Source organism: Curcuma longa, chromosome 20 (assembly GCF_044706935.1).
Source record: "Curcuma longa cultivar G26 ecotype Majalengka, Jawa Barat chromosome 20, ITB_CL_G26_1.1, whole genome shotgun sequence".
Classification (NCBI taxonomy): Eukaryota; Viridiplantae; Streptophyta; class Magnoliopsida; order Zingiberales; family Zingiberaceae; genus Curcuma; species Curcuma longa.
The window spans coordinates 2,190,114-2,205,057 of record NC_133880.1 but is presented as its reverse complement, the minus strand read 5'-3'; the positions used below and the strand labels follow the sequence as shown (position 1 = coordinate 2,205,057).

The 14,944-nt window shown below is 39.9% G+C and overlaps 2 protein-coding genes across 2 annotated transcripts; both read left to right on the top strand.

The window, feature by feature from the left end:
- The first annotated feature begins 946 nt into the window (after window positions 1-946).
- Window positions 947-2,240, top strand: LOC141813540 (uncharacterized). Its single transcript, XM_074701507.1, has 5 exons — window positions 947-1,006; window positions 1,464-1,517; window positions 1,628-1,773; window positions 1,853-2,006; window positions 2,082-2,240. The coding sequence occupies exons 1-5, from the start codon at window positions 953-955 to the stop codon at window positions 2,238-2,240; spliced, it is 567 nt and encodes a 188-aa protein (XP_074557608.1). The 5' UTR covers window positions 947-952.
- A 2,250-nt stretch (window positions 2,241-4,490) lies between these two features.
- LOC141813754 (peroxidase 5-like) lies at window positions 4,491-5,963 on the top strand. Its single transcript, XM_074701737.1, has 4 exons — window positions 4,491-4,727; window positions 4,827-5,015; window positions 5,097-5,259; window positions 5,393-5,963. The coding sequence occupies exons 1-4, from the start codon at window positions 4,509-4,511 to the stop codon at window positions 5,785-5,787; spliced, it is 966 nt and encodes a 321-aa protein (XP_074557838.1). The 5' UTR covers window positions 4,491-4,508; the 3' UTR covers window positions 5,788-5,963.
- The last annotated feature ends 8,981 nt before the right edge of the window (window positions 5,964-14,944 follow it).

The following is a 14,944-nucleotide window of genomic DNA, read 5'->3' as shown; positions in this document are numbered from 1 at the left end:
TGCGTTGGTGGCGACGCTGCTTTCTTTTCCGGCGTTCCCTTTGATCGCCTCAATGCTATCGATCGAGGAGTCCAAAAACCTCTTCTCCTTGCTCGATTCGGAGTCGAAGTCCTTCGATGAGATTGTCGCTGATTACCAATCGCAGTTCCCGCGGGAAGCCCGGTTTAGGGTTTGCTTTTCCCTTGATATCCTTCTCGAGGTAGGAAATCTACTTGTCTTTTTTGCTACTAGATGATGCTTTGATGGATTAGGTTTGCATGATTCGACTCTCGCTTTGTTCTTAGGCTATCAAATGGTGTTATTGGCCTTCTTATTTTGAAACCCATTTGCTTAGTATTATTTGTTATTCAGCTTAGGGATGTTAACTTGCCTCATGCTTTTTTTTAATCGTAAATGCTGTTTCTCAGAACAACGTCACCACCTAAGGCTGCACTCCTAGTTATGTTTGCCTTTTTTTTGACGGATGAGGGATTTTGTCATTGTATTCAGATGTATATGTAATTCATAAAATGCTTGACTTCATACGTTGTTATGTCCATGCCTTTCCTTTCATTTATTCTGGTGAACTTTTTTTTCAAAAAAATAATAATTTAAAGTACCATCTTGTTCTTCTGATTATACTAAAATAGCACAGCTCGCAGGTAAAACACTAACATTTTTCAGCAGAACTTTTCTTATGATATCAACATTTAGGCCTTGTGCTTATTCTGAAATATCTGAGAAGTGGGGCGGCATACTACTAAAGAAATTTTTAAAATTTTAAATGCATCATTATCTTAACAAGTGATGATTGATTTGGAAAAGAACCAAACAACTATTTCTCCAGGTTAACTATTATTGAAATTTACAGTGTCAATTATGAACACAATAGGTTCATTTTTTAAAATATGTATTTATGAAGAATCTGAGTATATAGGTAATGTATTTCAGTGTATATCTGGAGTAAATTGAGATGGCATTTATTCAACTTTTGATGGGATCTATAGGCGGAAGCAATAACAAAGAGGTTACTATCTTTTGTCTGTCCCTCTTCAGCTGCATTTGTTGTACTGCTGGTTATGCCTTTGTATTAGATTTGTTAAGCTAGTCTGATAATTATCAAAGTAGTTTGGATTTGATTTGCATACTATACTGTCATTAATATTCTATAAAGAAAAATATTAAAATGCAAAGTACAGTAAAGCACGACTATTCTGATTATCTTCACTCAATTTGAGACGCTCCTTATATTAAGTTGAGTAAGGTGATTGAGGATTGAACGTGCTATGAATTTTGTGGTTGAGAAATTTTAAAGACGGGATTAAGGGAACAAGTCAACTCAGCAACCATATGTATTAGGTTTACCATGTCTTTTTGTATTTTATTTAAAGTAACTGATTTTCTGAGAATAGCTCTGCCTGCATTTTAGAATCATGTTTCCCCCAATTTATACCTTATATCTTGGCTTATTTGTTAATGATCAGGTTATGAAGCTGTCAGCTGTTGATTACATCAAAGGATTTGACTCATCATCCTATGTAAGTTAATAATTAGGAGATGTGGTAGAGGTAACATTGCAACTGAGGATAATTTCTTTACTGATTTGTGATTTTGGCTTATCTTCTGGTAATTATACTATTGTTGTTAGGTTCTGTTGCAACGTGAACAACTGCAGAAGCTATTTTCTGTTGGTGTACAGTCCAAATCATATGAAAACATTTTTCAAGCCGCATCTGTTAAAAATATTATCCCAGATCCAGATATACCTATTGGCATTGATGCTATTCCATCTGAGTATACAACATATCCCTACTCATAATATTATATAAGGAGAAGTCTCCTAAGAGCCTTGAGGCATATTGCTATGTTTCAGGACAAAGCTTCCAGTGACAGGAACAAAACCAAGAATTGGTTCTGATGATAGAGACAATGCTATATTAGGTTTAATGCAAAACTTGTCTGTTGAAGGATTGGGTCCTCAGTGGATAAGACCTGCACCACCAATGCTTCCAGTATTAGATGGAGAAGTAAGATTTTTCACCTGTGAGTTTGCATGCTCAATCATTTTCTTCAGTGTTATTGATCTGCAAGTTATTCTACAGTCTATATGGCTCAATCCTGATAACGACCACGAGCTTTTGTGGGACTATGGCATGTGTGCAGACACCAGTCGAGGGGCTGCAGTGAGGGATTTGATTGCAAAAGCATTGAAAGGCCCACTTGCACCTGCCCAACAAGAGGTTTTGTTCTTTTTGCTCTAACTAGCTTGCATCTGTTGATCATAGTGGACAATTTTTCTTCTACACTATGAACATTAGTAGTTTTATTTCCCATTACATATGCTAATATTTTTCATATTCTGCAAGAGCGAACGAGAAAAAAGGTTCAAGTACTTCATGGTTGTGGCAGAGATGAGCTGTTGAAGGTAAGAAAACGCATATGTTTGCAATAACCAGGATATGTTGTGCAAAAGCTTGTGCAATTACTTGTTTACAAACTCGTTTGCGATCGATCGTTCTCTAATTTACACCCTATCTGCAGATTATGGACTATGCTTCTCTTCCTCGTTTCTGTCGAAGCAAAAGAAATGGCAGCTCGACTGGAGTCTCTTCGGCTGGAGCTGGAGCTGGAGCTGCTGAAGAATCCAAGAAGTCGCAAGTCACATCACTCTGGCGAGCAACTATCAGCAATGTATTCAAGCTCTGACATCAATGGGCTGGTATCCTATCCTGTTGTTGATGCATGATCACTTAGTGCCACAAACCATAACTATGCTATACAATGTTATTTTTTTAGAGCAGTTTGGATGTTTGCCTCTTGTATAGTTTCCTGAGTTGTAATAGATAAAGATGTTAGAAAAGTGTGGCAGCTTGCCATTGACATTGACATTAATTGTGGAACAAATTATTTTCATGAGTGAAAAAATGTGAATGTTATATAATTGTTGGATTATAAATGTGTAATTTTTATAGTATTTGTGTGTGGTATTTATATTATTAATTATTTGAGTTTATAATTGTGATTTGAATGATTTAATTATTTTATTTCATCCACAGCGCACATTGCGCGCTGCGATTGATCACATCCGCAGCGTGCATTGCGCGCTGCGGAAGCTCTCAGTCGCAGCGCGTAATACACGCTGTGGAAGCTCACATCCGCAGCGCACATTGTGCGCTGCGGATGCGATCATCCGCGGCGTGCATTGCGCGCTGTGGATGTGAGCTTCCGCAGCGCGCAATGCACGCTGCGGATGCCTAATGACTTTTAACAGCTTGCAACTGTGCAGCGTGCGATGTGCGCTGCGGATAGCATATTTGCGCGCTGCGAAAAGTCATTTTTGTTGTAGTGCTAGGTCCATCAATTGGATATTTGAATTTTTAAAATTTTATCATAAAATTAATAGAAAAGATGAGTTAGAATAGATATATGGTGTAAATTAACACAGAATCAATAGAATGCTGAATTTAAATCATCAACACCACAATAGAAAGTTAGCACCAGAATGGTGCTGAAATTTAAAAGTTCAAAATTGAAATAGTGCTAGAATATAATGTTCAGCACTATTGTGTTAGGGTTTCGAACTACTGTACATCTTTTAGGTTTTAAAATTTCAACACTAAATTGTAAAAACACTACTAATAAGTTGTGAAAACTTAAACCTCTATTTATATAATATAGTTTTTTCCGTTTGCTAACCATATTAATATCTCATATAAAAAACTAACCATATTATAATCAGATGATTATATTTAGTTTATAAAAATCTCGACTACATATAAATGGTGGGTGAAACCCCTAAAATAAACTTTTCTATTGTAATTGAAATAAATAAACAAATAAACCAGAAATATATATGAGAAAATCTTAAAGAGAATCGATGAAAAAACATTGAGCAAGTTGTTATGCGACCTTCTTGAAAGAATAATCAGTCTTCAAAGTTTGAACGGTGTCAAAATTTAAATGACTCGATTACTTTTTCTATTAATATTTTTACTTTGTTAAAATTTCATCGGTATTTTGTGATGATGCAAGTTGCATGTAAAATAGAAAGAGGTAAGATAAACACGGGGCTCAACATTGTCATAAGAACCCACGAATAAATTTTTAATTAAAATGTGACTCGAATATATTGAGAAATCACAAATGAAGTAAACGGTTACAAGGAGTAAAATAGAAATCAAACGTGTTTTTTTGAGAATTTTTAAATTTAGATGGTCTTTTTTGAAAAAAAGTTAAACTTGAAGTACGTGATTCGAGACTTTACCGTTTATTCTTCTATACCTAAATACAGATCGGGAAAAATGACTCACTTCCACTACTTAATTAGGAATGGTGTTTGTAACAGTAGTGGCAGCAGTTGCTCCTTGGTCCTTCAATTCCAGCCTAGCTAGCGTTGGGATAAACAGTGTCTTTGGTACATGGCTCCAAATTATTGACGTGCAATGCGAACAACCAGTGATAGTGGTACCTGTAGTTCGCTATATAATCGATCGGTTACGTGATAAAGAATATTGGTAGGAGAGGAAGAAATGGGCTTCCAAATTGAGAAGATATGGATGACCATCATGGTGGTGGCCATTTGCCTGAGCAACGGGAGAATAGAAGCGCAGGTCAAAGTCGGATTCTACTCCGGCAGCTGCCCCACGGCCGAGCTCATTATCCAGGAGGAGGTCGAGAAGGCTCTCACCGGAGACCCGGGCGTCGGCGCGGACCTTCTTAGAATGTTCTTTCATGACTGCTTCGCAAGTGTGAGAGGCGCACAACGTACCCTTAACACCCGTACCTACTGCTCCATTAAGTTTGCATGACCATTGTGTGTGTGTTTTGTGGCAACTCGATCGATCTAGGGTTGTGATGCTTCGATTCTTCTTGATTCGACGGCGAACAACACCGCGGAGAAGGATGCGAAGGTCAACCTCACCCTCGAGGGATTCGAGATCATCGACAACATAAAGGAGAGGCTGGAGGCGGTGTGCAAAGGAGTCGTCTCTTGTGCTGACATTATTGCTTTTGCTGCAAGAGATAGCGTGGCTCATGTAATTAACCTTATCGATACGTACCTTGTTGGATTTTATGTTTTCTCATTAAATATTAAGCTTTATTAAATAATGGAACAGTACGGAGGAGTTCACTTCAAAGTGGCAGGAGGAAGAAGGGACGGAAGGGTGTCCAGAGCAGCTGATGCAAGTATTCTCCCTTCAGCGGATCAAAACCTTAGCCAGCTCACTAAATTATTTATCTCGAGAGGATTGAGCCAAAGTGACATGATTATTCTCTCAGGTAATTACGTTTCCACGTATACTAAACTAACAAAGTTTGTTTGATCATTATAAAATTACTTCAATATGCAGCTGTAGATCGTACGACTATGCATTAAAACTAAAACCCGGCTTAAAATTATGATTTCATGCAGGGGCGCACACAATAGGCATCTCCCACTGCGACGCCTTCGCCGGGCAGCTCTACGACGTACACGCCGATGGATACGAAGCGATGGACGAGAAGTACGCTGCTCATCTGCGGCAGCGGTGCCCGCCGGGAAGCAACAACACGGTGGTGATGAACCCGCACAGCCAATTCGTGTTCGACAACCGCTACTACAAGAATCTGCTCAGCCGCCATGGACTCTTCGTCTCCGACCGAACCCTCCTCTCTACACACGGTACCGAGACGCAAGTCAGGCGCTATGCCTCCAACTACAAGCGCTTCCAGCGGAAGTTCGCCGACGCCATGTTCAAGCTCGGCAAAATGGACGTCCTCACCGGCGCCGATGGCGAGATCCGAGCCAATTGCAGAGCCATCAACTAATCGCTATCGTCACAGTGGATTAACCATTCCATGAATTCAATTGCTCAGTCATTACGTACCCTTGCTTTCAGTATTTGGTGTTGTTTTATGTGTTCCACATAAAATTGTGCCGTACATACCCATATCCCTGAATAATGATGTCTGCGGATTCCAACATTTAATGTGTTAAAACATTTTTATGGCGTTTTGCAAAATTTGTCGTGTAATATTTATTATTTTGGACTAATGCTCGTACACGTGTGAGAATAACATACAACAAGTGACGTTGTGCCTGCCCTCCCATGTGATTATATTCCTGGTCTCAAAATGAAAATGAAAATGGACAAAAACTAAAAGATGGGCGAAGTTGACCTCCCATGTGATTACATTCCCTCTGAAAATGAAAAAGAAAATGGTCAAAAATTAAAAGATTATCCCAAATTTTATAAATCATCTAAAAGTATTAAAAAAAATCGAAATGGAGGCCTTACTTTCCAAGAATACTCATGCTTTCATGATCATTCTATTGGAACTCATGGAAAATCTGATACTGATCTGAATGAAAGAAAGTATAAAAAAATTATTTTAAACTCGATTAAATAATTAGATAATTGGGTATATAGATTTTCAAGTTTGAATACGGAGGTTGTGTTGGGTTGCAAGAGTGCAAATATAGTTCCACATCTAAAACACATGGAAAAGATCATAGGTTTAAAAGGATGGAAAATATCTCCACAATGACATAATATTGTCCACTTTGAGTCTAAGCCCTCATGGTTTTGCTATTGGGCTCTCCCCAAAAGGTCCTCATCCCAATGGAGATATTTTGATTCCATCGGTACTAACAATTGGTATCAGAGCGAGGCCGCTCTTCACCGGACTAACCGCCGGAAGAGCCATGATCCAGATGTAACCATGTGGGTTGAAACATAAAAATAAAAGAAGTGGGTGCTCCCGTGTCTGAATCAAGAGAACTAGACATCAGGCAGAAAGTCTTAGTTGCGGCTAGTCAAGAAGTCTTAGTAGGTCGGGTGGACCGAGGGGTAGGAAGTCCTAGTAGGTCGGGTGGACCGAGGGGTAGAAAGTCCTAGTTACGATTAGGTAGGAAGTCCTTGTAAGTTAGGTGGACCGAAGGGCAGAAAAGTCCTGGTGGGTCGAGGATTCGGACATCAAATGGAGGCTTTCCATTTGAGGGGGGTCTTGTGGTCCTTTATTTGAGGGGAAGATTGTTGAGTTGCAAGGGTGCAAACATAGTCTCACATTTAAAACACATGGAAAAGATCATAGGTTCAAAAGGATGGAAGATATCTCCATTAGGATGAGGTATTGGCGCAAAGTGGACAATATCATGCCATTGTGAAGATATTTTGATTCAATCTATACTAACATGTTGGTTTCGTAGAATCCTATCCATATATGCAGACTCCAATATCTGATTGAATTATATATTTTTATATATTAAAAAATATAATTGTAGATGGTAATAGAATATTTGGGTAAGGTATGGATATCTCATCTTCTGATGGGTATGAAAATGGAGATGAAAATGGGGATGGGGATGGGGATGGGGATGAGGATGGATGGGGATAAGACCATGAATATAATTGATACGGTGAAGTCTCTAGACTGACACATGATTGTTGTTGGAATACCACATGGCTATAAAATAGGAAGGAGAAGAATCATTAAGAAAGATTAGATAATATTCGAGAGGTGGGTAATTGATAAATCTACACCGATCAGGTCTTGATGGTAGTCATCCTTAAAGTCTAGGACGACCTAACCTCTACACTCGCTCGACATGTACCATTACATGCCGACCTCATTTCGGTCTCGAGTCCCAACCTTAAGTTTCGATCTCGATACTTATTCGACATCATCATCTCTCTCGTCGAGTCTCGACCTCGAGCTCCAACCTTGGTACTTGTTCGACATCATGTGTTGACCTCATCTCGGCTTCGAGTCTCGACCTCGAGTTTCGAATTTGACACTTGTTCAGCATCACAAGTCGAACTCATCTCGGCTTCGAGTCTCGACCTTGATTTCCGATCTCAATATTCACTCGGCTTCGAGTTTGACCCCATCTCGACCTCGAGTCTCAACCTCGAGCTTCAATCTTAGCACTCACTCGGCATCACGGGCCGACCCCATCTCGGCCTCGAGTCTTGACTTTGAGTTATGGTCTCAACACTCACTCGGCATCACTCACTAACCCCATCTCAACCTCGAGTTCTCGAGTTCTGGTCTTATCACTCACTCGACATCACGCGGCGATCCCATATCGCCCTCGAGTTTCGACCTCAAGTTTTGGTCTCAACACTAACTCAACATCACGCGCTAACTTCATCTCAGCCTCGAATCTAAACCTCGAGTTTCGACCTCGACACTTACTCGACTCATGTGCCGACCTCACCTCGGCCTCGAGTTCCGACCTCGAGCTCTAGCCTTGGCACTTGTTCGGCATCACATGTTGACCTCATCTCGGCTTCGAGTTCCAACCTCAACACTTGTTCAGCACCATGAGTCGGCCTCATCTTGGTTTCGAGTCCCAACCTCGAATTCCGACCTCGGCACTTGCTTGGCATCATGAGCCGACCTCATCTCAGTCTCAAGTCTCGACCTCAAGCTCTAACCTTGGCACTTGTCCGGCATCACGTGTTGACCTTATCTTGGCTTTGAATCCCAACCTCGAGTTTTGACCTCAATACTTTCCTAGGATCACACATCGACCCGCTCTCAGCCTCGAGTCTTGACCTAGAGTTCTAGTCTCAAAACTCACTCAGCATCACACGCTGACCCCATCTCGGCCTCAAATCTCGACCTCGAGTTTCAATATCAGCACTTACTTGGTATCACACGCCGACCCCATCTCGGCCCCGAGTCTCTACCTCGAGTTTCGATCTCGGCACTCACTCGACATCATGTGTCAACCCCATCTTGGCCTCAAGTTCCAACCTTAGAGTCTGCTTAATCTAAGGAGTTGATCAGCCCGTCAGGATTATTACTCGTAAGTCTTTAGCGAAAGTAGTAACACGTCAAAAGGATGGTCCTCTTGCATATTTATTTTGAATAACTTGAATCCGTAAGATAAAGAACTATAACTTAGGCTAGGTGTGACATAGTCAGTCTAGTAAAGACTGACACATAGACCATGTCTTGAATTAAATGGGTATAAGATGGTGAAAGAAACGGAGACACAATCAACTATAGCCGCTAAAGGATTCAGAAGTGGTTCTAGAATCAACTGTGATTTTTTAGTTAATTGTGGGTCATGATGTACTGTTAGGTACTACACATGATCGATTCATAATTAATGGTTAATTATAGATGACCAACATAAATCAAAAATCTATAAGATCACACAGTACGAGTTTCTCCAAAAGATATAAAATAAGTTTGAGAATTAGATTCTCAGATTGAGAGAGATTGAGTCTAGTTGGACTAGATGAAGGACAAATATGAAAGATATTTTATTAGAAAAGAAGCGTGGATGGGCCACGTCTTTTGAAGATAAAGTAGGTCCTCTTTTGTTTAATTATAAACTAAATTAGTTTGATTTTAATTAAAGGTGGTTTGGTTTTGAACAAATCCGGTTTGGTTGTGAATCAAACTTGAGGCTAAAAAATAAGAGTTTGGTTTAACAGATTCTGTTAAATATTTCTTAACAAAATTTATCTATTAAATACCTATAAATATATCTCTTATGAAGAGTTATTAGCAGGGATTCAAAACCTAAATTTTAGTTTTTAAAATCAACCACAAAACTCCTTACCTCTAGCCTTGCCGTCGCCACCTTGCTAGGGTTGGCTTGCTGTTAGTTAAAGGGGCTCTTCTTCCTCTCCTCCAGCCAAGTATCTCTTATAGGATCAGTAACCACCTAAAGGTTGGCTATTCCGGAGCCAAAGGAAGCAACAAGTGGTGATGGAAGCAAGGAATACGAGGAGAAGCAACGGTTGCTTCTCCACCGAAAGAAATTGCTTGTTCCATTCGATTTAGTTTTCATTTTGGTTCAATTATTGCCGCTGGAACATCCACACCATATTGGTTCACTGCCCTTTCTTGACAGTAAATCATATGACCTTTGAACGGAGGCATGATCCTCTTCGTTCAATCCAATTCGTATCGCCGAGTTGCTTTGAGCCACCGGATACGGAATTGGACTGTAGGTCCTCTCTTGGATCGCTTGTCTCCTCTCTTCGATTAGTATCTCAGTGGAGACATGACACGTATCTTAGAGAAGTTATCTCAAGGAGATCTAGGCGTGGATACGAAGCAACCTTGCTCAAGGTGATGTGCGTAGGATATATAACCATTTCTTATACTTTATTCGTGTTGGGTTGCAAGGGTGCAAACATAGTCCCACATCTAAAGCACATGAAAAAGATCATGGGTTTAAAAGGATGGAAGATATCTCCATTGGAATGAGGCCTTTTGGGGAGAGCCCAAGAACAAAGCCATGAGGGTTTAGGCCCAAAGTGGATAATATCATGCCATTGTGGAGATACGAACATCCTTTTGGACCCAACAAGTGGTATCAGAGCGAGACCGCTCTTCACCGGACTAACCGCCGGATGAGCTATGATCCAGATCTAACCATGTGGTTTGAACCTTAAACAAAAGAAGTGGGTGCTCCCGTGACATCCTTTTGGACCCAACAAGTGGTATCAGAGCGAGACCGCTCTTCACTGGACTAACTGCCGGATGAGCCATGATTCAGATCTAACCATGTGGTTTGAACCTTAAACAAAAGAAGTGGGTGCTCCCGTGTCTGAATTAAGAGGACCAGATACCAGGTGAGAAGTCCTAGTAAGTCGGGTGGACCGAGAGGCAAAAAGTCCTAGTTGCGGCTATGTGAAAGTCCTAGTAGGTCAGGTGGACCAAGGGGCAAAAAGTCCTCGTGGGTCAAGGATTCAAACTGGGGGGTCTGTGGTCCTTTGTTTTAGGGGGGGATTGTTGGGTTGCAAGGGTGCAAACATAGTCCCACATCTAAAGCACATGAAAAAGATCATGGGTTTAAAAGGATGAAAGATATCTCCATTGGAATGAGGCCTTTTGGGGAGAGCCTAAGAACAAATTCATGAGGGTTTAGGCCCAAAGTGGACAATATCATGCCATTATGGAGATACGAACATCCTTTTGGACCCAACAATTCACACATCTTTCTGCATTTCATGCTGTATCTTACGTATATTACACCCTTTACCTGTGCATTTATCATTGTATTCTTTATTTCCTAGTTCGGAGGACTGCTCGTATATTTGTTTGTTTCAGGATGGAAAATGAAGCAAAACAGATGAAATGGAGCACCTATTGAAGATATGGCAAGACAGGGCCGTGCCTCATAGGCACGGCCGTGTCTATCACCTCCAGGGACCGTGCCTACATAGCACGGGCGTGCCTTCAACCAGAGACCCAACAAGCTCAGGTCGTGCCCCAAAGGCACGCCCGTGCCTTCCTCCTGCAGCAGCCAGACATGGTCGTGTCCCTCAGACACGGCTGTGTCTCCTCAATAGAACCATGCCAAGATATGGCCGTGTCCCTCAGACACGGTCGTGTCTTCCACCAGAGAAGCACCTGCCCTTGCCCGTGCCTCAAAGGCACGGGCGTGTCTCCCAGCAGAAAGCAGACTGCCCTTGGTCGTGCCTCCCAACAGAGCTTTAACTCTCCTCGGCCGTGCCTCAGAGGCACGACCGTGTCTCCACTACAGCTGAGCGGACACACCAGGCCGTGTCTCCCAAACACGGCCGTGTGACGGGGGCGTGCTTGGCTGAAATTCAGGGTATTTCGTGGGGGCCTATAAATAAACCCCCTGAAGATCCCTAAAAAGGAGGGGAGACCTTGGAGAGCCACCGGAGCGTGCTAGAGCCACCGACGCCTCATTCCAGAGCTAGATTCGACGATCCGTTCATCCGTCCGGACACTCCATCGCATCCACATCCCACCTTCGCAGAGATTGCAGTCCGGAGAAGAAGAAGCTTATCGATAAGTCCTATTTCTTGTTTTCTCTTAGATTCTTGGAATAGGATGTATTATTTACCTTCTCTATATTATAACCTTCCCGTATGGAGTAGTCCTCCAGATTCGAGGATGTAGGAAGAATCGGGGTTATTGGATGATTGTAACTTTAGATTTGATAATCTACCATGTTCTATGATATGATTGTGCAATTGCTTTGTCGATTTGTGCTTTATGCTTGTTTGATGATATGTTTGTGAATAGTATGAATCCATAAGAGTAGAGATTATTTGAAGTTTGAGGAATTCTTAGGATCGTATACTCGGGACGCCTCGTGACAGGAGGAGAGTCTTAACCAGACCTTCCGAGGGATTGCTTAAGTTGTGAACAATCTTTATGAGGGATAACTAACGGTTGCTTAGTGTTGGGGAGAGGTCTCTAAAAGGATACCCTATGACAAAGGGTAGGAATCTAATAGTATTCTGGGGTGCTTGAGTGACACAGGAAAGCCTTGAACCAGGCTATCTAGAATCATCGCAAACCAACATAAGTAACATTAGAACACCATTGATTTATTCCGAGAAAGTCTAACTAGGTCTAATTGGATAATTTGGTTAGAATCCCTACAATTGTGTAATTATTGAGGAATGATAGAGGATCCAAGTCAATCAATCAATATCCCGAGGAATCCGAAGTCCTAGAGTCGCCTTCCGCATATTGTCACAGTCGAATTATATCTTCGAACTAAGGTTTAGGAGCTCTAGAACACTCTTTCTCCCCCACACCAAATCATTTCCTATGAACTCTCCACTCTTATTGTGCTAGGATAGTAATTAATTCCACAGTCCCTGTGGATTTGATCTTTTTATTACTTGGCGACATTCCGTATACTTGCAGAACACGCATCACAAGGTTACTATTTGATGTCATTTCGGCTTTGCGTCATTCAAAAGGTATAAAATTATTTATATCTGATTTATGATTATGTTTACATGCGTGTGTTTCCTTAGATTAGTTTTTGCATAATTAGTGATAAATTTATTTATTATGCTTCCATTGCCATAATTTATGAAATCAAAAATTTAAATTACGCATATAGAAATCCAACATTTTATAGCCCTCAAATCCAACCCTTCCAAAAATATTGGAGGCGCTGCCTGCGAGACAGGCATGCTCGATGGCACGGGAGGAGGGTGTGCTAAAAACTAATGGTAGAGAAGAGGGCCTAACACGACCATGCCCTGTGGCACAGGAGGTGGGGGGGGGTGTTGAGTTATGTAAGAATGACCACAACTGTGCCTAATGGCACAACCCCTGACCTGCGTGTTAGGTATTGATTCAAGAAGTCCACAGCCATGCTAGAGGTCATTGAGGTGTGTCAGACTCTGTGGTCTCCATGGCTGTTCTATTTTTCGTCCATCTTCGATTGGAGGAATATACCCATATCATGGGATACAGCTAGAATATATTCCTTACTGTGGACTCTAGTTATATGACTTTTTAGCTTTAATTAATCTCCAATTTAACGTCTTGTTAATCAAAATATAGAAAGAGTAGTTCTCCAAACTAAAAGAGTAAAATCAATAAAAAAAAGATGAAAATATGTAAAATATACTCATGCCATATAAAAGAATTCATGAAAAATAATATCACAAATTATATACAAAGCACAAACATCAGTACCATCACCGCCAGTGGACTAATTAACTTGATCAATCTCACTCAGTCAAGTTGATCAATTGAATTTTAAACTTTTTATTTGCTATAATAACAATCAACTAAACTCAACTATTACTATGATAGAAATACTATAGTAGAAACTTTAAACCTTGACCACTGTAGCAACTTTAAAATATTATAGCAAGTCTTAATACTATCCATAATGCTAAAAAAATACTGTTCACATTGAATACCTTTATACCAAGGGGCCCTTGTGTTCAAAACTTCCTTATTTGATTAATTCAGTCTGACTTATTAGGGTGTTATCCTTGTGTACTATCTGATTAACCTTATCATACCTGGACTTCCTTTTCTCAATATCCAATTAATATAATCTTGACCTATCAAGACTTTTCGTTACCCAACATCTGATCACCCTTAACCTGTTGGAGCTTTCTCATTGCCTAGTATCTCATCAATCTTAACATATTGAAGCTTGATCATTGCCTAGCATCCCTTGTTAGGACTTTTCATTTTGTATCTAATATTTGATCAACGCTAACCTATTAAAACTTTTTCATTGTTAAATTTTTGATTAATCTTGACTCACTTAGACTTTGCCCTAACTTCCTATTATTAGTTCTATATTTTTTAAAAAATAATTTTAAAAATATTTTTTGATTTTTAAAATTTATAATTCACGTAGTTATTTTTAAAAACTCATATTACTCTACTCGATACTAATTTTTATAAATTTATTTTTGACATTTTTAAAGTTTATTGTTCATGTAGTATTTTTTTATTAAATTTGCTATATGAGCCTATTTAGTTAAACACGTTAAATCGAGTATAATTTTTTTTTATAATGAATGGACATGTTAAAAACTTTCTCATTGCTAAGTGTTCCCACCACAAAAATAACAGGGATTAGCGACGGACCATTTCCGTCATTATTCGGTCGTTATTCTAGATTAACGACCGATTAGCAATGGAAATGATCCGTCGTATTTTTTTCGGTCGCTGACGTCATATTTTTCCATCGCTAAGTAGTGACGGAAATATTTTTCCGTCGCTAAGTAGCGACGGAATTATTTATTCCGTTGCTAATATTTGCGACGGACAAATATATTCGTCGCTAATATTTAACGACGGATTTTTTTCCCGTCACAAATATTAGCGACCAAATAAATAATTCCGTCGCAAATATTAGCGACGAAACTATTTATTCCATCGCTATTTAGCGACGGAAATATTTTTCCATCGCTAAATCCCAATATGGACACGTGGAAGTTGCAAGGCAAATAGCGATGAAATTTTATTATTTCGTCATTAAATAACGCGAAATAAATTTCGTCGCTAAATTTTTTTTAAAAATAAAAAAAATATTCATTTATTAGCGACGGAATTATAAATTCCGTCGCTAATAATTTAATTTTTTAAAATATTTTTTTTGTTTTTCGAAATTCCCTGTTTACATATCAATCAATCTAATATAACATAACAATAATACACTGATAAACCAACAATGGTAAAGAACAATACTAATACAACATCTGAATACAAC

Bases quoted from the DNA above. Each gene is read 5' to 3' on its own strand.
- LOC141813540 (XM_074701507.1), top strand. From the start codon at position 953: ATGGCATTTATTCAACTTTTGATGGGATCTATAGGCGGAAGCAATAAC. The intron at 1,518-1,627 runs GTAAGTTAATAA...TATTGTTGTTAG, and splicing joins GATTTGACTCATCATCCTAT to GTTCTGTTGCAACGTGAACA. The intron at 2,007-2,081 runs GTAAGATTTTTC...GTTATTCTACAG, and splicing joins TTCCAGTATTAGATGGAGAA to TCTATATGGCTCAATCCTGA.
- LOC141813754 (XM_074701737.1), top strand. From the start codon at position 4,509: ATGGGCTTCCAAATTGAGAAGATATGGATGACCATCATGGTGGTGGCC. The intron at 5,016-5,096 runs GTAATTAACCTT...ATAATGGAACAG, and splicing joins CAAGAGATAGCGTGGCTCAT to TACGGAGGAGTTCACTTCAA. The intron at 5,260-5,392 runs GTAATTACGTTT...GATTTCATGCAG, and splicing joins TGACATGATTATTCTCTCAG to GGGCGCACACAATAGGCATC.